This window comes from Manis pentadactyla, chromosome 10, assembly GCF_030020395.1.
Source record: "Manis pentadactyla isolate mManPen7 chromosome 10, mManPen7.hap1, whole genome shotgun sequence".
In the NCBI taxonomy this organism is placed as follows: domain Eukaryota; kingdom Metazoa; phylum Chordata; class Mammalia; order Pholidota; family Manidae; genus Manis; species Manis pentadactyla.
The window spans coordinates 29,727,130-29,749,027 of NC_080028.1; the positions used below are offsets into that span (position 1 = coordinate 29,727,130).

Below are 21,898 nucleotides of genomic sequence, written 5' to 3' on the forward strand. Positions count from 1 at the left end.
AGGATTACACAGAGGTGTTGAATTAATGTTAGACACCCGAGCAAACCCAAATTAAGTTTTGAGAAGGAGAGCATATAAGGAGAGAAGTGGGGGCATCACTGGAACAAGAGATAACACAGCCTTTAACCTGAGTGGTCCCATTAATCCAAAGTGTCTTTGCCTAATACTCCTTTTAGGAAAAAAGTCCCTTCCCCCAAAATTAATTGTTAAGGGGTTTGTAGTTTTTGCCCTGATCTGATAATCTACTTTAACTTTGAAAATGTTATATATGTTAGTGTTCGGTTAAGTAGAGTGTGTGTGAAAGCATCTACACAGGACTCAGCACTGTAGGTGCTCATTGCTGAGACTAAATGCAAGTATAAATAATTCATGATGTAGTGGTAACATGCTCTAGCAGAAAACTTTACTGGATCAGTACTTAAGGAGACCAGGATTCTAGTCAAAGCCCTGCCACTCTGACATAGCTGAGTTGTTACTTAGCCATTCATAGTCTTGGATTCCTTCTCTATAAAAAGTTGGGATTGGCTAGGATGATTTTAAGTGATTTTTACATGTCAGTAAAATGATAAGAGTGACTTAAATATCATTACAGATGCTTTGGTTGACAAAATTCAATAAGGGAATTTATAAACTGGGAAAGGACTAACTCCTGGAGAGGAAACTATTAAGATGTACAGCATATCAGATGGGGAAGGCCAGATAATGAACAGCTGGGCCTTTTGCTTAAAAAATAAAATGTATTGAGCACTATATACCAAATATGGAGCACATATATGATTCTTTTATTTATGAATGCAGGAATTAAGAACAGCGTGGGAGTAGTATCAATGCCCTAAACATGATAGGGCACAGAAATGGTTCCTAGGGAAGTAAACATACCAGTAAGTGATTGAGGGAAATGACCTGCTGTTTCCAGCTAAAGCCAGAGGAATGGGGGGAAAGGTAGTACCTAGAAGGTGCTTTTTATTCTTGAAAAGAGGTGAGAGTGAAGAAGGGAGACAGGAAGGTGTTAGGACACCCTGAGGAACTTTTTCAAAGTATAGCTGACCAAGCTTTTCCCAGAAAAGTTTGATTTCTCTTACAAGTGTAGGGAACAGGATATGTATACTTTGAAAAAAAAAAGAAGCTTAAGTGATGGTAATATTCACCCTCTTCCACCCTTAAATGGGAATCACTGCTTTAAGCCTATGCAAAGCTAACAGCAGTATGCTTGCAGTGTATCTCATCTATAGATAATCTGAACTTTGAAATTTCCCCCTGCTGTAATTAGGTTTACTGTTTGCTTGAATTGTCTGTGAGTGGCAGAATGAAGCAAAACAAACAGAATCCCAGAGTAGGTAGCCATCTGAAAAGAGTCAGTGAGAAACACTGTCTATTGAACATGATTAGAACCAAGTTCATCAAATGCCCCTATGATAGCCAGATGTATTGCCCCTTTATAGTTCTGGGATGTTTTTCCCTAAATGATGTTGTAGAATAAGATGATCCTGAATTAGAAAGACTTTTCCCCTAAGATAGGGTGGCATGGGCACTAGCAACAGTTTTCTAGATTTCCTAAGAATCATCACACTTCTGTTTTTATTATGGGTTCTTCATTTGAGTAAACTCCATTCATTCACTCAGTAAATGTATCACATTTCTGAAATGCCAGACCCTGACCTTACATAGCTAAGATCATTCAGATTCATTTTCCGTAAGCTTTAAGGTGGCTGCACTCAGATGTAATATAAGAAATGACTTCAATTCATTGGCTCTCCAGATTATCTAGATCATAATGCTAGCTGGGTACTTCTGTGGAAGGAATTCTCAAGAATAGCTAATATCATCCCTAGTGTTCACTAATGACTAAGGGTCCAGAATATTGCAGGCCATTTGCTCGGAATAAACATGGATAAAACATAATCCCCACTTTTCAGTGCTCACATTCAGGTATAGTGTATTTGGTCATTTAACTTTAGTCAGAGCAAATGGAACATCCCTGACCTCAATTCTTTGCTTTCCTTTTATCTCAACAGCCTACTATAGTTTTCTGATGATCAGAAAATTATTGGACTTTAGAGTTGTAATGAACCTCTACCATCAAATATTCAGTGGTTATTGAAAACACAGTTAATAGAAATACAGCCTTTAAAAATATGAAAAACGTAATTTTACTCATAAGAGAAATGTACACTAAAAATACCATTTTTAATCCAAAATATTTTAAGAACTTACTCCACTGGTGAGGCAGAGGGGAAACAGGCACTCACATACAACGCTATTGAAAGTGTATGTCCATGCCCCATGTTTGGAATCTGGCTTTCAGAATTATAAATGCAAATATCCTTTGACCCAGCAGAACCACTTTTAGGAATTTATCGTTTAGATATTAATGCACTTGTGAAAAACTCATGTCCAAGGTATTTAGTGTAGTATTACAGTAACAAAAAAAAAAGGGAAATAATCTAACTATCACTAAGGAATCAAACTGTGAAACTTCCTTACAGTGAAATAGCATGAAGCTGTAAAAAGGGAGAGATTGTATATTGTTATTGACAAACTCCCCAAGATACATTAAATGAAAAAAAACAAAAATAAAACTCAAGAGTATATAGGTATACCTTACTATCTTTTGTGTAAAATAAAGGAACTCTAGAAGGAATACACAAAAAAACTTTGGTGGTTCTCTATTGCGAAGAAAGCTGATGGGAACTGTAGAACATACACAGAAATGAGCCTCTTTACCATATCTTTTTTATATTTTAAGAATCATGTAAACTGTAACTTGTTCAAGAATAAGGTAGAAATTTCCAAGTACTTGTCAATTTTAGATTTTTTCATTTATAAGGTGGTTTGTACTTTTGCATGCATTATTTCATTTCACCTTCACCTCAGCCCCTTAGATCTTAAGTGAAAAAGCTACTTTCTGAAAAGGTACAATTTTAGAAATTGACTTTTAATTGCAAATCCAGTGCTCTCTTGACTAATAGATGTTGAATGGGGCCTTACTCATTACTATATGAGACATCTTTTTTACATAAAGGCTAGAAGTTTATACTGAGTATTTTAATGATTTAGTGATTTCTTGTGGGGAAAGGTGTTCTCACATTGTGGGGAGTATAGTTTCAGAAAATGCACAAACATCTCCATTTGTCAGTGGTCTCAAAGGAACAGATCTCTCCTGTTCCTCCTCCTCCTCCTCTAGGGAGCTCTAAGATGACAGGACTGTGTGGTTGGGTTGGGGGTTACTCCAGCCAAAACCAAAGTGCCTAGCAAGGACAGGAAAACAGGTTGGGAAGTTAATACAGGGGCACCTAGTCAGGAAAGAACTTCAAAAAAAAAGCCAAAGGATTTGGAAGAGACAAAATGAAGTTTGGGGTGGGGGTTGTCAGCATAAGGCCTTGGATGAGGTTGGGAAAGACACCGATAGGAGAGTAAGCAAGAAATCAGGATTGCAGTAGTCCTCTGGAGATAGCTGAGAGACAGGGGTCTCATGAAGAGTCACAGCTGTATATCTCCTCCCTCTTTCCTTACTTCCCTCCTCCCCTTTTTGGTTAAGGGAAAGATCAGACTTTTCTAAAGTACTACAACAAATGGCTGAGGGGAAGGTAGAGTGAGTGCAAGAAAATAGGGAAACATATGAAGCATGGAAGCAAGTGACAAAACAGCCTGACTTGTGTTTGGAAAGGTGCAAAGGCAGATTGTCCCCTAAGTAGTAGGCTCAGAACTCTTTAAGGGAACTCCCATGGAGGAGGAGCAAAGCATTTGGCTTTCAATCAATGCCTGCAAAGCAGTTCCCTCTCCAGACCCCAGCAAAGCTTTAGGGGTAGGAGGCCATGTCAGTGGGTCAAAGGCTGGCAGTCCCTCCCATCTGTAAACACTTTCTCTGGCTCCCTCAAAGCTCCCCAATTATCTCCAATTACTGTGAATTTGCCTAGGGGCTCAATTAATAGTCACCACTATCACCCTGGGCTCCAGACTGGGCTCAGCACAATAATGTTCTTCCAAGAGCAAGGTAGGCACTTTAACCACCCCGAGACAGATGCCTCCAAATATATTCATGCTCTAGGCCCTCACTCATCTAACCCTAGGCCTGGCCCTGCTGACCCCCTCTCTAGGTTGTGTTGAGTTCCTGGTTGACTAGGAATGGACATCTGGGAGCCAGGACACCAGGAGGCAGGGAAGCTTAATTTGTGGCATTTTGAGGTTATGTTTTAGAAGAGCAGTGAGGAGACTTGTACATGACTGCATGACTCCCCTGCAAAGCTGTGTGGTGTCTCCAACTCTGTTGCAGCCTTTTTAGGAGAGAAAAGCTAAAAATGGAGGAAGAGTAGAGGAGAGCATAGGGCTGAGAGGACATCAGTGACACAGCCAATACTTTATTCAACTGACAGGGACCATAAAAAGGGTATTATAGATCCCTAAGGATACAGACAAAGATCCCCTGTTGGGTAATCCACAGGAAGTTCACAGACCATCAGAGGGAACCAAGTCAGACAACAGCTAGAAATCTGGAAGGCATGGAGCAGTGGGGGCTGTATGGCAAGTGGGCATATACCCTGAAAAGCACCCAGAAAGAGGGTGCTTTGGTGTGCAGTGTTAGGTGTGGCAGGAAAGTGGTGGCAGGGGTGGGCTTGGCTGAGCAACATGCTAAGTACAGGAACCACAGTCACACATGATCTCCCAAGCCTGGAACAGCTAATGCCTGATGCATAGTAAGCATACAAAACAAATGGCTTGTAGAATTGAGACTGATTCTTGGAACCCACAAGAGACATGAGGGGATGAATAAATCAAAATAGAAAGTAGAAAACCACATCAAGAGAAGAAGTCTGTAGGGAATGGAGTGAAGGGCTTGGATCAAGTTCGGAGGTGAAGAGGTTATATGAGGGAGAGAGAGGTAGTGGTGAGATAGCTGCTGACTGCATTGCCAAGCCAAAAGTCTGAGGGAAGAAGTGGGAAGTGTGACAGTGACCTGTGTAGCAGGCTTCAAGCTGACAGAAAAGAAACTGGACAATAGGCACAGAACAGGTAGTGAGTAAGCTCATGATGGGATGGAACGGGCCAGAAGCTCAAAGACAGAAACTACGGTGGAAGAAGGATAGGGATTGTGAAGAACAAAAAGCCTGGGGAAGGTGTGGCATTCCCCAGGTAAAACAAAATACCAAACCAAATTAAACAAATTGAATAAGAAGGAGTGAACAGTGGAGGGAGAGCTCCACTTACCGGGAAAATGGAGGTGGCGGCTGGAAAATGAAAGAGGGCAAGAGCCTGAGGCCTGGAGTGGAAGAAAAGCATTCCCAGGCTTCTCCGCCTGGGGAAGGGCTGATCACCTCCCCAGAGACACTTAGATTCACTCTAAACTTTTGACCTGGGAGCTCCCCAGAAGGGCTGCTGATCCGTCACTGTCAGTTCAGACTGTTCTTGTTGCTGTGCCTAGGAGAGAAGCTGGCCTGGTCTGGCTTAAAAATCCCTTGCATGGCACATTGGTCTCCAGGGCAATTGTGAGGTTGGAAAACTTGGGTTGGACAGCTAGCCTTGCTCCTGTGCTGAATCCCCACCTTGCCTGCCTCTGGGTAACGTACTAGTTCTGGAATAGGACCAGATAACTAGCAAAGGAAGACCATTTCCCTGAATGTCATTGTTTCAGTTTTATATTGGATTTCCCTTCTTTGAGGTGTCCACTCCTTTTTTGTCATGAATCTTCAGTGCTCATTTTAGAAGCCCAGCCCCAACCAACTACAGCAGCTTGGTAGTTAGTTGCCCCACTAGTTTCTGAAACTGTTGATGAACCCAGTCATGACTGATTTAAGAGTCAGGGACGGCCTTGGGACTCAGAAGGAATAGAACTGAGGAGCAACTAGCCTGGAGAGGTTGCAGAAAATAAATCTGACAACAGGGGTGTGAAGATCCCTCCTCTCTCCATTTGAAGAGTATGAGGTACCACTGAGTAAAATGGAATTTGAATCTCCTAGCCAGTGGTTCTCAAGGTTTAGCACACATTAGACATCCTGGAGGCATCTTTAAAGACTGTTGGGCTCTACGCCCAGTTTCTGATTGTTTGTCTGGGACGGAGACCAAGAATTTTCATTTCTAAAACAAGTTCGCAGGTGATATCAATGCCACATTTTGAGACCTACAGCACAACACAGCACTCCAGGAAATAGAAGATTGTGCCAGCTCAGGATCTCTAAGGAGTCTGAGGGAATAGACTCCACTTTTCTGTTATTGCCCAGCCGCACTAACCCCTGTCCAGTGCACCGATCTGAAGAAAAAGGGAAAGAAACTGGCATTTCTGGTTTTGAGTCAGGGCTCACCTTGCCCTTGATGAAAATAGGAAACTGTGGTTTGGTTGCAGGAGTGCTAGAAAGGGAATGTTTTTGTCCCAAATTATTAGCCTTTTAGCTCCCTGAAGGAATAACATCATTTTAACAAGGAAAAGCTTTTCTTTCCATTTCTATATCAGAGCTAAGGCTTAAAATGTAAGTAGCTCTGGAAAAGATAACATTTTGGGTTATAATCTCCAGTGTAAAGGATTCTTTGCAGATACATTGATGGGGTAGAAACAGGAGGATACTTGAGCCCTGAATAGGAGAGGTGCAAAAGAAGGAAAAAAGTGACAGGTCTCTGAACTTCCCTATTTTACATTTTGCCTAGAGAGGACACAGAGACATTTTTCATTTAAAGGGATAGGGTAGATATATGGCAGAGGATGTTGGAAAGAAGATGGAGTTTGAAGCTGATTTCCTATGGGAAAACTCATTCAGATCTATTCACCCATCTGATGGCTGTTATTTTACTTTTTGTCCAAGGGAAGTGGTGTTGGACTGAGGTAGAGAAGACAGTAGTATACCAGACATGCCCTACTGAGTTGTCCCTTCTGCAGAAGGCCCTTAGACTCCATGATATCTTTCAGTTGGATGCTATGACTATACCTACACTTTGCAGGCTTCACTTTCTAACATTAACAATCACTAACACAGATCAATCTGGTTATTAAGAGGTGTGATCTGATAGCATGGGATCTTTAAAGACCTCCCACAGGTCTTTAAAACAAGGTATATGAGGAGCTGGATGTGTCAACATGTCATATCTTTCTTAAAAAACACAGAATGTAAGCAATATCCTTCTAGTCATTAAAGACCAGACTCTATCCTTATACCCTGCCTCTGGTGTCTTAGTCCTTAAAATAATGAGTGATCCTTGCCTAAGCAATTCTTGAACAAATAATCACAACTATACTGGGTCAAGTACCTCCCTTTCTTTGACCCCAGTTTAGTGATTCCATGGATAGGCTCTGAACCTGCTACAAGTATATGCAAAAGTTTATTTCTAATGTCTGTTTTTCTCAAAAGGAAGTTTCTGGTTTTATCAGATTCTCAAAATGGTCTGTCACTCAAACAGGTTCTGAACCACTGCTTATATAGAACTGATCGCATTAATCAATGAGGCATAGTGGGAGGGCAAAAGAAATGGCACAGTATAGTTTTACCACTGGAATCTAATACAGTCCTGTTCCCTGGGGCATCTCCTAATACCAATCCTAAAATGCTCCTGTCTCTAGGGACTTAGGACAAAGCCACCTTACAACCAACTAGCCATTTTGCTCTATTCATAGGAATGTAAGCAAGAGAAGTGCATTCCAGTCAAAGAAGGAAGGCTTCTCTGAAGGGAGGTCTGGGCTGGGTTGCTCAAGTCATATAGACTTTAGAAGCCCAGTCAACAAAATGACCCACTTTCAGCTTCAATTGGGTCCAGGACTTTGAGGAGCTGTGATTCCCCCAGTTTTACCTAAGCAAATGGAACAGTCATTAAACTAGACCATTGCAACTCACTTCCTCTTGCCTCTCTGGTTAATTCCTCCAATTGTAGTTGAGAAATACATGTGCTAAGGAAAAACCAGAATTTAAGCACTAAAGAGAAACTACACCACCTTTATCCTCTGTGTTCCTCTCCCTCCCTAACCCCAAACTGCTCTTACATACAAGATAAATCTTAAATTATAAGATTAGTATTAACACATCATCAAGAAAGAGAAACATTGACCAAACTTATCAACTAACAGATGCTAGAATACTTATGCAAGTCCTGGAGTTAAGAGTCATAGTGTGTACACCTTCCCAGAACTGGGAGGAAAACCAACCGGGAAAGCTCATTACACTACATCAGCTGAAAAACTAAACCATAGCTCTGTTTCTGGGAGAATGAGATTTTCAAGAACAACTCTGCCCCCTAATGAAGCAATTAAGGTCAAATCAGAGTGATGACAACAACTTGCAAACACTGATTCCTGCCCTAACTTCCCAGCACTTAAGACAAATACCCACTCAACAGAAAGCTTCTATTTGAAATGTTGATTTGTTTGAAATCAACAAGAAACAGCTCACTTCACTGACAATGTCTCTTTCTGTCTCTTCCCAGGCACAAAGAATCAGTGGCCCAGAAATTCAGACCTAGACTTTCACAGCTGTCTTGATTTCAGTGATACTGGGGAAGGCATTATATCTCAACTCCCACAACTTAACCCATGCACTTAACCTTTCCAGTAGGGCCTCCTTAATTGTTCAGCTTACTTCCTATCTTGACAAATCAAACAAAAAACCCCACTACCCTCATCCCCAGAACGCAGCCCCTAGAAAATCTATCTTGTACAGTTTGCACTTTGCATGCTCTCTTCAAGGACCCTGCACACACATACACATAGACACACAAAGACAGTCAGGAGGAGGGGGATCTGTTCAGGGGGATCAAGTTTTTTTTCTTCTGTGTGGGCCTAGGTTACTCGGGGATATAAGGACCATCTTTTAGCTTTCTGGTGTGATCTCTCAGCTGGATATATATATGTGCAAGATGAAGGGAGAAGGAATAAGGGGGTGAAAAGATTATTGTTTCTGTTTTTCAGCAGGTGGGAGTAGAGATGTGGATGTATATTCAGCTGAGCAGGGTAAGAGTGATGGACCCACACAGGAATGAGGTCTGCCCCTCAGCTTTCATTTGGTTAAAAAAGGGGGGCTCGGGGTGCCTAATCATTATCTCTTTCTTGTTTCCTCATTACTCTCTAGCCCAGTGGTTCTCCAGAGTATGTTTCATGGAATCACCAGTTCTGTGCAATACAAGATAGAAAGAATATTAAGGTCAAATAAATTTAGGAAACACTGCATTTAAAGAGGCTTAACAATTTGCTCTACTGCGAAAGTTTTCAGAGCCTTTAATATGCTTATATGGTCTCTCTCTATATACATATAGAAAGAATATAATAGTTACAGTATACAAGGGTGATACTCAAAATATTTAACAATTGGTACAGCATGGGTACCACCCAATCGTACCAGAACTCAGCCATAAACTGCTGGCACCACTGTACCCTTGAGAATGGGCTCAGGCTGAATATCAGCCCATATAGAAGCACTGTTTCCCAAAAGTTTTGCCTACAGAACTTTTATGTGGTATCTCACAGAACTGGTGAGAAATGTCTGACCAATGCTGGAATCTCATCTCTCTAGGGCTCATGATTCTGGCCACTGGGGTACAGGAGAAGGGCAGCTCTGGCAGAGATGCCTGGTAGCACCAGCTGAAAGATGTGACCATAGTTGCAGCAGAAACAAATTTCAAAAGACAGATGTCCCTCTGTCCCAGCTGCTCCGGGGACTTTGTCCTTGGTGGGTCAGCAGGTGCCTGTCCAGGTGATGTTTGCGGCCAAAGCTCTTCTCACAGCGAGGGCACTGGAAGGGCTTTTCCCCAGTATGGGTCAGCCAGTGTCTCACCAGGTGGTGCCGTCGGCCAAAGCTCTTCCCACACTCAGTGCACACATGGCACTTTGGCACTGGTGGAGCACGCTGCCGTTTCCGAACCCCAGGGCTCTCTCCAACCTCTTGGCCCTTGCAGGACTTGCCTTCCACGTGCACTCTCTGGTGGCTGGCCAAGTGGGAGTTGCATCGGAAATTCTTGCCACACTCAGAGCATCTGCTGGGCTTGTCATGTAGGTGGGTTTTCTGGTGCCGGATCAGGTGATGTCTTCGCCCAAAGCTCTTCTCACACTTGAGGCAGCTGTAGGGCCTTTCCCCAGTGTGTGTTTGCTGGTGCCTGGCAAGGTGGGAGCCCCACACAAACTGTTTCCCACACTGGGGGCAAGTGTGTGGTCTTAACAGGGAATCCATCTCTGTGCTACATAGAAGGTTTGAGAAGCTATCTTCCTGAAGAAAAGGTGGGGCCAGGAGCATTCCTCTGGAATTCCTGGGCATGGAATCCCAGCTCTCATCCTGTTCTGGGTTCCAGAGAACAGTATCTTCAGACACACTAGACAACATTCTGGGAGGTTCTGCTTCTAGTTCAGGGGTATCTCCCTCGTGCTCACTTCCATCTCCTGTGAAGGGAAAATACCAACCCAAGATGGGAGTCACAGAGAGCACCCCACTCAAGTCACAGGTGAGGTTGTATGGTTCCTATAATGACTTAAACCTCATCCCACAAGGGGTGAGAGAACAGATTCTAATGTGTGTAAGACACTGCAAGAGGTGTAAAGGTTAAAAGCCTAGGCTTAGGAGGCAGATTACCCAATTTTGAATCTCAGCTTTCCCACTTGACTTCTATAAGCCCTCATATCTTCTTCTGAAAAATGGGAATAATTGTAAGATAGATGTTGTAAGATAGATAGCATTGTATAGTAGCTGCACATACTAAGCACTCAGTAAATGGTCTGTGCTATTGTTATTGTTTATCACTATTACTTATTTACCACTATTTTTTACTATTAATCACCATCTTCTTGCCTAAGCATAAATGAAGAGAGTTAAGCAATATGCTGCACTCACTGCTGGCTGTTAGCAATACCGGAGACACTGTGGGAGGCACTTCTACAATGGGAGGGAGGTTGAACAACAATAACATCAACAATAACAATAACTGACATTTATTGAGTGCTTACTATGTGCCTGGTATTGTTCTACTATGTTAACATATTTAAATCTCACAATAACTCACAGATGAGTAATGCAAAGTGAGGTTAATTAGTTTTCCAAGATCCCACAGGTATGGTCCCTAGATTCAAATCCACAAAGTCTGGCTCCAGAGCCTACCCTCTAAACTCTTCTGCTACACTGCCTTACTTCTGAAGGAAGAGATCTCTAAAGCTTTCAGCTCTGTCACTCTCCGAGGCAGAGGAGGGATCAGAGGGACTTGTAATGATGACACTCCAAAAGGGATGAAGGCAGTGTCATCACTGTGGCTGAAAGTCTATTCTCAGTCCTTACCTGTATATGTGACCCTCAGGATGTCCCTCTCTTCTAAGTCCTGGGGGTCAGGGACCCATTGTTCTTCCCCTCCTTCTAGTTGAGAAAGCATGTCCAATTTGGGAATTGGAAATCCTGCTCATGGGAAAGGAAAATAGAGATGTCAGTGAGTTCAACTCACTGAACTCATATAGAATTTCTGAAGAAAAAAAAAAGCTATTCCCTGAATTATTCCCTGGAATTCTAGATAAAAGCAGCCAGATACAGACCTCTCTCTCTTCCTCCCTCCCATTTTTGTTTCCTCTTCTGTCTTCTAGAAAAACGCACTCTCCCCCAATGAATCTGTTCTCTGCCACTCAAATTTCAAATACTTCCCACCTTTCTGGTCATAACTTCAGTTAATTAGCCCTACTATAGCTGTCCCCACCCCCCTACTCCCATCTTTCCCTTGAAGGTTTCTGAGCTTCCAAGGACTCAGGTTCCATCTCTTAAATGTCCTTCTCTCTGCTTTTTAAGAACCTCTCAATTTCCAACTAAGAAGAGCCTAGCGTTCTCTTCTCCATAATTCACTATTATTTTGCTGGTTTTTTTTTTAAAATGATGCCTCACTTCCATTCTCTTTGAATTAGCCCTTAGTGCTCTTTCTCTGCTGGAAAACTAGACAGATTACCTGCCAAGGAAAGAACCCTACACAGATACTACCAACAGCCCTAGGGCGGATGGCTCCATCCTCCCAGAGTGCAATCTTTCATAGTGGCTGGGAAAGGTCATGCTTACTTAGAGAGACCACTATTCCACAGTTTTCCTGCATGACATATTCTCCATAAAAGTCTGTCTGAGAAGGGTCCAGGCTCCGCCATTCCTCCTGAGAGAAGCACAGGGACACATCCTTGATTGTTACCAGGCCCTGAAATGAAATGTGGCATCTGTTAGTAGTTGTTCCTAAAGAAAAAATGTGGTCTCAATATAAAAGGCTGAGGTAGTAGAGGAGAGAGGGCAAAAGAGGATCTAAAGAACCTCCCAGAGATTCCTGGGTAGGGCACATAGTTTGGGGAAGAGGAAAACTGGAGATGGGTAAAGAAAGTGATTCCTGAACAGGTGAGGACAGCGTCTCTAGAGGAGCTCCCCCAAGTAGGGCGTGAGAAGCGGAGGCCCCCCACATTCAGTGCTCCCTCCATGCGGCTACAGGGAGCCGCCCAATCCCTTCTCACCTGCCTCATCTTCACTGCAGAAGTTGTGTACTAGTTCCTCCTCCCTCCACTTGACCTTTCCTTTTCTGTATGTAGAACTTTTCTTTATCTGTATCACAAAATGATACAGATAAAAACATTCTTTCTTGCCCTTCCCCCCACCATGCCAATCTTTTGAGGAAGCTTAGTACAGTGTGGTCAGCTCAGATTCTGGAACCAAATGACTCCTATTTCTGCCACTTACTAGCAGTATAGTCTCACACAAGTGCCTGACCTGTAAAATGAGGATAACTGAGTTTTCTAGGGTTAAATGAGTTACTACACATAAGCAGTCATAGAAACAGCAAGCATGGTAAGCCCTCTGGGAGTGTAGCTACAACTACTGCTGCTATTACCTTTCCATGGCTCTCCTATGCCTTCTAGTCTTTCTATATTCTCTACTCTTCCATAAATACTCTATTATCTACCTAATCCTGTCTGCTTTATGTTTTTCCAAGCCTCCTTCAGCTCTTTTCCTAATCTTTCTAGATTTCTTAAAGGATATTAATGAATTGTTCTTAAAATCCCCCTGTGGAGAGCACAGCTATCCATCAAAAAAACCATAACCTCTAGAAATTCTCTTCTTCCTATTATGCCTCCATTTATTTTGTCAAGGGTATTGTGAGCCCTTTGGGAAGAGATAGAATCTGTTCAGTTACAAGATGGACATATCATTAGTGATCATGTGAAGTAAATCAATGGGATGGTGCTAAGGCTATAGAAGGCAGCAGGGATGAGACTCCAGGAGAAGCCAAGGGAAACACAAAGCCCACCTGTGATCCGGCTGCGAGAAGAGCAGCTGCCATCTCCCAATCTCCAGTGCTCCCCTCCTGGGTAATGGCAGGAACCCAGGGAGCTGACTGAGCTGGTGAAGGGAGAAGGGCACCATTAGAGATGGACCATCCACCCTTTCACAGTAAAAGCCTGGGCCCCATTTTAGAGGGGTTTAAGGGTAACGTTTTTTCCTGTATCTATGCCCACTGGTAAAACTCAGATACACAGAGAACTTCACTCAAAACGTTCACAAGTGTATTGAGTAGTTTTTGGTGAGCTTTTATGTCATCCATCTTTACTAGACGAGCTGTGGTTTGAATTTACATTATCTGAATGAAATAAAGTGCATCTTACTGGGTGTGTTCTCCAACAGTAATCAGTGTTGCTGTCATTTCCTTTGTCTCCCACATTCAGAACCACTAACCATGCACTTGCAGCTTGTGGAGGGATTATGCAAGGAATAGGAGCAGCTCAGTTACATGGCCTGTAGAATCTAGAAGCTTCTAATATTCCTGTGATCCAGAACCCAAGAAGAATGGACTGGTCCTGCTATTGGTTATGATGTCCAATCCATGACAATCTGGTGATTTTTAACTCTTACTTTTGGGAAAATAGATTAGGAGACTACTCTTTGCATTGTGCTTCCCACATGCACACCCTCTGGGCTCTCACCCTTCTCCTGAAGGGGCTGTGGCTCCTCTTCAAGGTCGCAGCATAGGTGCTCCAGTGGCCCTGGTGTTGTTCTCCGTGGCCCCTCTTCCTGGCTTCCCCTTTCCACCCGGGGCTCTGCTCCATCCAGCTGGACATTCATTGACTCCCATCCTGTCCCCAGGGCTGCTGTCTGTTCTGAAAGCATTTTTGCTACAAACGCAAATTGTTACCTGCAACAAATTCACATCAGCTGTGCCCTCTGAAAATGGAAAGGGTGATATTCTTAACAGAGTTATAGAGAACAGCCCCAGGGATAAAAGATGAAACCGGATAAGAAGAGCTTGATGGAAGATGAACTTTAAAAGCTTGATGTGTCCCAGTCAACTGAGTCTGAGCCAAGCTTCATGGAGGAACTAGAAATGAGCAGGTGCTACACAGAAAAGTCACTAATGGTTATTTTGGGGACCTCATGGTAGAAATAGAATATCCCTGAAGGCTGAAAGAACTTCAATTTCTTTTCTTAAAAAGGAACAATCCTGGAAATTTAAAAGCTATCCATTTAATTTCACTGGAAATACAATAAAATAAGCAATCTAGAAACATGTAGGAAGGAATGCACACAGACTTATACTCAACAAAAATCGATATAATCACTGTTAAGTTTCTCTGCCACAAATCCCTTTCTTTTTAATTAGTTTAGAATGCAATTATTACTATAGTAGTCCCAGCCAAAGGGGTGTCACAAGCACCCACCTCCTTTATGAGGCTAAACCAGGACAAGCCTCAACAAAGAAACATATGACCTGTCACTCTGGTGTAGAAAACAAGAACTGGTAGTAAATATGGTAGAAAGACCAATGACTTGGAAAGCAGGTATAAGATTCCAAAGCAACCCTAAGATACAAGAGAAATTGTTGGTCAGTGAGGAGCTGATGTCTAATTGGGAAAAGTAAAAAAATGAAAAACAGAAAGGGTTTGACCCAAAGGTAGATCAAGAGGAAACAGTTGCTGCTAACTTGACTCTGGGGTGAATTAACAGCCCTGTGATTTGAGACATTGGAAAGAACCAATCAGATCTCATTAGAAAAATATATTCCATTTTAAAGAAGAGTTTAGAGAAGCCAGGGTGTGTTCCATCAGAAGAAACAAAAGTGAAGAAAGGGATAAGAAATACAGGGGAAAAGCTAAATACGATGGAAATAGTTTTCTCTTTTCCAGGAGAAAATGCTGATGAATGAAGCATGAAGACAGATGATTTCTATCTCTATAAAGCTCTTTTCTTTTGGCTGCAAATGGAGAGATTTAGGTTAGATTTAAAAAATCTTAACAATAATCCTGCAGTGCACAGGACCAGGTTGTGGGCTCTTCTTTCTTGGACATACTAGAATCAGGACAGGTCCCATGTGTTGTGATAGGGGCCCCCTGCCTTTTGGCAGAAAAATAGTCTATACAACTTCCAAAAGTCCCTTTCTGCTTGGCAACATCATATTTTTGTGATTTGTATTCAATACCCAGTAAGTCAGAGCCAGTGAAAGGCCTCCCCAAACAAGTTAGAACCTTGGTAATTATCCTGACTCACCCACATCCATCCAGTAACACTGCAAGACCCCAGAAGGCCCAGAATAGGTGATGCCAGATATCAAGGTGTTTATATTGTTGCCTGTTTGTCTTTGACAAAAGAGGTAGGTGGAAATCCTAAGCCCAATGCACAGGCAGGAAAGAAATATTCCCCTTTCATCCCAGACGTCCACAGAAGTCCCAGGGCCCCATGGGATCATTCTGGACTGATTCCCGGCTTAGGAGATTTCGTTCTCAGAGATTTCTCATGAGAAAGGAAAATTCCCAATAAAGCAACAAAGAGAAACTTCCATTTTAACTCTCCTTTGAATTCCAGCCCCTGTATTCACTTCACTTTTAACATATAAGGCCCTGATTCCCCCTCTTCACCTAAAGTGTTCGTTGTTCTCTATCTCCCTTTGCAAATCCTCCCTCAGGGCTTTATCTTTACCTAAATATCTGGACATCTGTTTCAAACCATTTCTCCATCTCCCCAACAGCAGAGTCCCTTGATAGGCAGCCTCCTACTGCAGAGCCTACTGGGCCAGCTGTGAGCCTCTCCAGACCACCGACAGATAACCTGTGGAAGTGCTGGGAAAAACTCAGCAAGGTACTTGCCCTTAGACTGCATTTCCTTAGATGTTCACTCTCAGAGCCAGCGTGGTAGTTAAGGTGTCAGCCCTAACCAGGTTTCTGCCGGCTCCAGGATGATCCCAGGCCTGCTGGAGTCTGGGTTTAGGGCTTTCATTTTGCCTCTTTCCTCACACATCTCGGGGGCAAGGCACTTGCTGAAGGAAGTTTCTGCAGCCAGCGCTGCTGGACAGAGAAAGAATTATCGAAAAGAGCAGCCCAAGGGCACGGGGACGAGCGGCGCGGTCTGAGAACCCTGCCCTCCGTCCCGGGTGGGGCGTGGGCGGGGCCGGGGCCGGCGCCTGCTCTGGAGTAAGGTTGCTCCTTCCCTTCTTCTTGTCACAGTGCCCCTCCAGAATCCTACTTCAGAGAATCCGAGAGAGGCAGAGCAGGAGCAGGGGAAGTGAGGTCAGAAAACAGGTTTCTCGTGAACTAGGGCAAGTGAAGAGAAAGGAGCCATTGGGGTAACCTGTGCGCGAGTGACAGCGGCGGACACCCGCAGGGCCTGACAGCGGCGACGGGAACGAGGGGCACAGGGCGAGGGGCGGGCACAGAGTGTCACTGGTGCCGACCCTGGTCCTGACAGCGACCCAGCGGCCGCGCCGATCCTCTCCCCAACCCCATGGGTGACCGGCCCCGCCCGCCGCCCCGGGAAACAAGGCGTCCCTCCCTCCAGCCGCGACTCTCCGGCCGGCCCCACTCACCCCGGTCGGCCTGGCCCTAGGCCCGTGCCTCCCTCTAGGCGCCAGCCCCCCCACTCCGCCCTCCGCTTCCTCGGAGCCGGCGGTCGCGAAGCCAGCGACAGGCGGAGACAGCGGCCGGGCGGGCTCGGGCGGGGCGGACACAGGAAATCCCCGCCCGCTTCCGGGGCTCGGCGGCCGCGGCGGCGCGGGGCGGGGGAGGGGAGGGGGAGGGGAGGGGGAGGGGAGGGGGAGGGGAGGGGGAGGGGGAGGGGGAGGGCGGGACCGGAGCCCCGGCCGGCGAGCTCGGGGGACCTGGGCGCTCGCCGCCCCGACGCCGCCGCGGGCCCAGGCGGTGGGATCGCACCGGCCCCGGCCCGCACCCACGGGACTGACCGCTTTCCTTCCGGCCCCTCGGCCTCCCAGGGTCTCCTGCACACGGGTTCCTTAAGTACCTGGACAGTTAATAACCGTTCGTTCTATGCCAGTCGCTGCCAGAGCGGTTTCTCGCGACAACAAATTCCTCAAGGAGCTTACTTACGTTCTAGGTTTCAAGGTATCAGGATATGGGGCTTAAGATGACAAGGAGGAGGAGTCACTAATTCTGAACGAGAGTCAGGTTGACTTCACCAAGACGGTGCTGTGGGATGTAGGCCTTGCAGCGCGTTGTCCAACCTGTGGGAGCCACGAGCTGCATGTGCCTGCTGGGCGCTCACACGTGGCTAATCCTAACAGAGGTGTGTTGTAACATACACACCAGGTTTAGAACACTTGGTTAACGAAAAATCTCCAACAAGCAGTATTGCGGATATATTGTATTAAATATATTATTTAAACAACTTCACCTACTTATTTTTCGCTTTTTAAGTATGGCTACTAAATTGTTTAAATCATATATGTGACTTGCATTACATTTCTATTGGACAAAGCTACCTTGAAGCTTTAAGATGAACTTGCCTGGAAAAGGTGAGAAGGGCCTACAATACAGAACACAGCACCATTAGAGTCTGTTCATAATCTACAGATCACATTATACCACCATCACAACAATTCTGTAAAGTTCTATAGACTTAACAAATAAATGAGTCACTAAGGTTACAGGTGCCAATCATTCACTGAATATATGTTTATTTGCGAGGCACCATAAGTGCTGTAAGTTAAGATCCCAAAAGAACTGTCTGCATATTCAAGGACTCAAATCTGTGGAAACATACATTAACAAATATTTGCAGTAAATGTAATAGATGCTAAAATAGAATATACTCTGCCATAGGAATAAATAAGTGAACATATATGGGAGGGAGATCAGAGAAGGCTCACTGAAGTCTTGAGGCAGAAAAGAGTGGGGAGGGCTCCATAATGAGAAAGAGGACGATGTGCTAGACATGCAGTTGGGAAAGGGTCTAAAGCATATTCTGTAAAGAATCATATGGTGTGTGGGGGGAGTGGTAGAGCCAGGATTTTTCTCTCAGATCCTGGAATGAAAAAGGGGTTCTTTTTCTTTTCATTTATATTACCTCTGGTGACAAGTACAAGGTATGTTAATCAGAGTAGACTGACAACACCAGTATCATAGTGGAAAAGGCTTATGTTCCATGTGTAGAGTTGGGTGGGGACAGTGGGTAGAATGTCTCCTCCTGGTAATCATGGAAGGACCAGGCTTCTATCTTGTGTTGCTGTCAACCCCTGTTGCCTTGAAATCATTTGACTACAGGCCTAAGATAATGGGGGAGAGCTGTGGTTGACTTGTTGGAGATATCAGGTGCCAGTTCTGAAAATGAACCATTTTTACCCCATTCCCTTAGCTAGAATTCAGGTGGGTGGTCACATGGCTCCATCTAACTGCAGGAGGTGCTGGAAAGTAAAGTGTTTGTGCCTAGTAGAAAAGGAAATGGGGTTTGATAAGGTGGTACCTTACCTTTCGTAGTAATATATGGACAAGTCCAAACTATATAATGTTACAAGGTAGAGTTATATGCAGTAAGTAGCAGGCAGATGATTCCATCTTTTTAAGACTTCATAGTGGAAGAGTTGCAAGATCAGCTTTGAAGGCAAAGCGTAGATAGAATCAGAAGGTGGAAATAGATATGCTGTGGGATAAAGAACACACAGATATAGGCGTGTCTATCTGCAGTAGAGAAGAAATGGAATGGAGAAAGTGACAGAAAGATTAGAGTAGGGTCAAGGATTTTTTTATTTGTCATGTCAAATAATAGGGAGTCACCGTATTTAGTGTTATAAGAAAGTGATATACCTAATGGGTCTAATTATATCATTCTAAGGAAACTTGGTGACCTGGAGCCACCCTGTTGATAGAGTTCAGAACAACAGAATAGAATGAGTTGGGCCCATAGCCAGATTCTAGTATGTAGCATATAGAGTTTCTTAGGATACAGCAGTGTTCTTCCTGGGACTCCCAGACATTTAAGGTTCCAAGTTCTCTGTAGGACTTCAAAAGACCTTAAGAAACATTCTTTTGCCTACCAGTCTTGGCTCCATTTCTGAGCTCTTGCTCAGCTGTGGTTTGAATAAGAAAGTACAATGCAGGTTTTCACCAGTTTAGGATTATGTTACAAAAGTTATTTTATATGTTGATTGTAATGGATTATTAGCTTGGCTTATAAAAGCCTATTCATCCACAATGAAACCATGCCTTCAATTGCTAATTAGAACCTTCCCACCATTTATGACAATGCTTTCCTTCTCGTCAAAAGTTTTGAAGCTTGATGTGAGAGATGAGTTTTCTACCAAGATGGCAGTGAAAACATTTGCTTCCTCTTTGTCCATGACTATAAAGGAAAGAGGAAGGTTAAGGGAAGTCTCAGGTTAGGACTCCTGTGGAAAGGGTAAGGCTCCCCCAGTGAGTAGTTAATAATTATAACTAGCATTTGTAGAACAGTTTACAATTTTCCAAGTGATTCCATGTACCTGTGATCTTCACAACTCAGGGACATAAATTATCTTTATCCCTAGTTACGGTTAAGGAAATAGTGGTTCAGACATTTAAAACTGTAGAACCTCCACTTTTTATTTCTATAATCCTGGGAAAATTTATGTATGTGTACCTGTTTCCTAATCAATAAAATGAATGTCATTATACCTACTTTGTAGAGTTGTGAAGGATAAATGAGATGATGTAAATAAACAAGTTAATACATAAGAAGAATTCAATAAATGATAAGACCTAGGAATTGAAGCTAGATAGGTGATGGACACTGCAATGGCAGGATGAAAGGTAAATTTTATTCCTGAATCTCAGGGAGATAGACAAATTGGTTAGAAAGTAGTGATCTGAAGATACAGGCAGCAGAGTAGGGTGCTTGAATTGGAGATTAGGGAGGGGTTGAGGTTGTTGGTAATAATTAGGTTTAGGTTTAGGTATAGGATATGACTGTGAGAGTGAGTGGCTCAGGTAGTGGACAGGATCATTTAAGGTAGGAGAAAGTCAAGGGAACTGAGAGGCTACAATGTCATCAGGGATGGTATTTAAAGTATTTTATTAGTACCAGCATGGGTACAGATCCATGAAAATGAAGATAGCATATAGCATTGGTGCAAGGTCTTGGAGGCACCAGTGGCTGTGAAAATATTTCAGTGTTTTAATAATCATAGTTGTGCAACTTTAGCCACAGCATAGATTCATTGTCCACATGGATATTGAAGTCACCAGGAATGATTATGGGTTATGGTAGTGTGAAAGCAAGCATGTTGAGGAAGCCTTTAATGAAAGGAGAATGACTAGGAGTATGGTAGGTGATAATAATAAGGAAGGGTAATGTATGGAGTGGTCTGATGGCATGTGCTTCGAAGAAGCAGAGCAATATTGAGGGAGGAGGAAGGGAAATGGTACTTGAGGCAGAAATGAAGGGCAAAGAAAACACTTCACTTCCAATCCTAGGAGGTATAAAGCGGTGGCTTTCAAATATACGTACACACATATGATGCTGGGTTTCTTGTTTGCGGAGTTAAAGAATGAACTTTGCAAACACTCAAGGTAGGAGAGCAAGTGAGAGGCTTTTGTTTAGAGATAAAGCGAGGGACAGAGCTCCCAGCTCACGCCAGGAGAGGGGGACAAGAGAGTCCTGTGGTGGTGCACTGTCTAGGGGTTTTATACGCAGTTGAGAGACAAAGGACTAGGCATGCACACCTGCTAAATCATCCCAAAACATTTACCTTTGAATAGACATTAAGTTTCTTATTAGTCTTACTGATTATTTACAAGAAATGTACTGCTCTGACTTCCTCCCAGGATAGCAGCTTCCTGGTCTGGGAGCATATCAATCAAGACTGCCTGCTTTGCTCCCATGGTGGACTGAGTTATTGTGTGTTCGTTAAAGGATATGTTAAAAAAACTTACTTTTTAACTAATTGGAATTTAAAATGCAATCTTATCTTTAAGATGGAATCTTTCCTGTTTTTACTCTGTTGTTTTGGGCTTCCTTGTTAAATTTCCCAGGTTGAAAATCACTTTATTAGGGCTGGAGGAAGAAAAGCAGCACCTGGGTAAAGTCAGAAAAATAAGCCGGGCCTCCCCAGCAGGCCAAAGTAAATCTCACAGTGGATTATCTAGCATTGTTTTTTCTGGAGGCCCTCACCCTACTCTGTCTAAGCCCATGGTCCCTGTACCACATATATATGTATATCTGTGCATATATATATATATTTGAAAGACATCATTTACATAATTGAAACAAAACTTTCATGAGATACCTTAACTACATGCAGTATATGCTGACATTTTCTATTCTATTTATTTTTAAAGTCTTCTATATACTACCCACTAAATTGATTTCACAACCCACTAACAGGTTTCACTTTACTCTTTGAAAAGTATCAGTATGCAAATCGTAGGAGAGAAAATAGCTACCCCTTAAAAGGACTGCAAGGGGAGTGGGCTTTGTCCTCAAGGGATAGCCAAGTTTCAGTCAGATAAAGGAGGTGAAAGAAACATCAATCAGAGAGGTTAAAAGGATATAGGGGTGTCCCTATTTGGGCTGTTATTACAAAATACCATAGACTGGGTGGCTTACAAGCAGTGAACATTTATTTCTCATAATTTTGGAGGCTGAGGAGTCTAAGAGCAAGGAGCGGACAGATTCCGTGCCTGGTGAGAACTTCCTTTATGGTATCTTCTCACTGTGTCTTAACATGATGGAAGAGGTGAGGCGAG

The 21,898-nt window shown here is 43.4% G+C and overlaps 1 protein-coding gene across 2 annotated transcripts; it reads right to left on the reverse strand.

Annotated features, from left to right (window-relative positions):
* Positions 1-4,338: 4,338 nt before the first annotated feature.
* Positions 4,339-16,895, reverse strand: ZNF641 (zinc finger protein 641). Of its 2 annotated transcripts, none has more exons than XM_036890072.2 (6): positions 16,753-16,895; positions 13,883-14,091; positions 13,210-13,301; positions 11,985-12,114; positions 11,229-11,342; positions 4,339-10,342 (listed from the first exon to the last, which is right to left on the reverse strand). In XM_036890072.2, exons 2-6 carry the CDS (start codon positions 14,064-14,066, stop codon positions 9,588-9,590), a joined length of 1,275 nt encoding a protein of 424 aa, XP_036745967.1. In that variant the 5' UTR covers positions 14,067-14,091; positions 16,753-16,895; the 3' UTR covers positions 4,339-9,587. The 2 variants fall into 2 exon arrangements, with proteins under 2 accessions (XP_036745967.1, XP_057342505.1); XM_057486522.1 differs by having other exon boundaries at positions 13,883-14,120; positions 16,753-16,889.
* Between the last annotated feature and the right edge of the window lie 5,003 nt (positions 16,896-21,898).

Bases quoted from the DNA above. Each gene is read 5' to 3' on its own strand.
- ZNF641 (XM_036890072.2), bottom strand. From the start codon at position 14,066: ATGCTTTCAGAACAGACAGCAGCCCTGGGGACAGGATGGGAGTCAATG. The intron at 13,302-13,882 runs GTGAGAGCCCAG...TCCCTTCACCAG, and splicing joins ACAGCCCCTTCAGGAGAAGG to CTCAGTCAGCTCCCTGGGTT. The intron at 12,115-13,209 runs GTGGGCTTTGTG...ATTTCATTTCAG, and splicing joins TTCTCGCAGCCGGATCACAG to GGCCTGGTAACAATCAAGGA.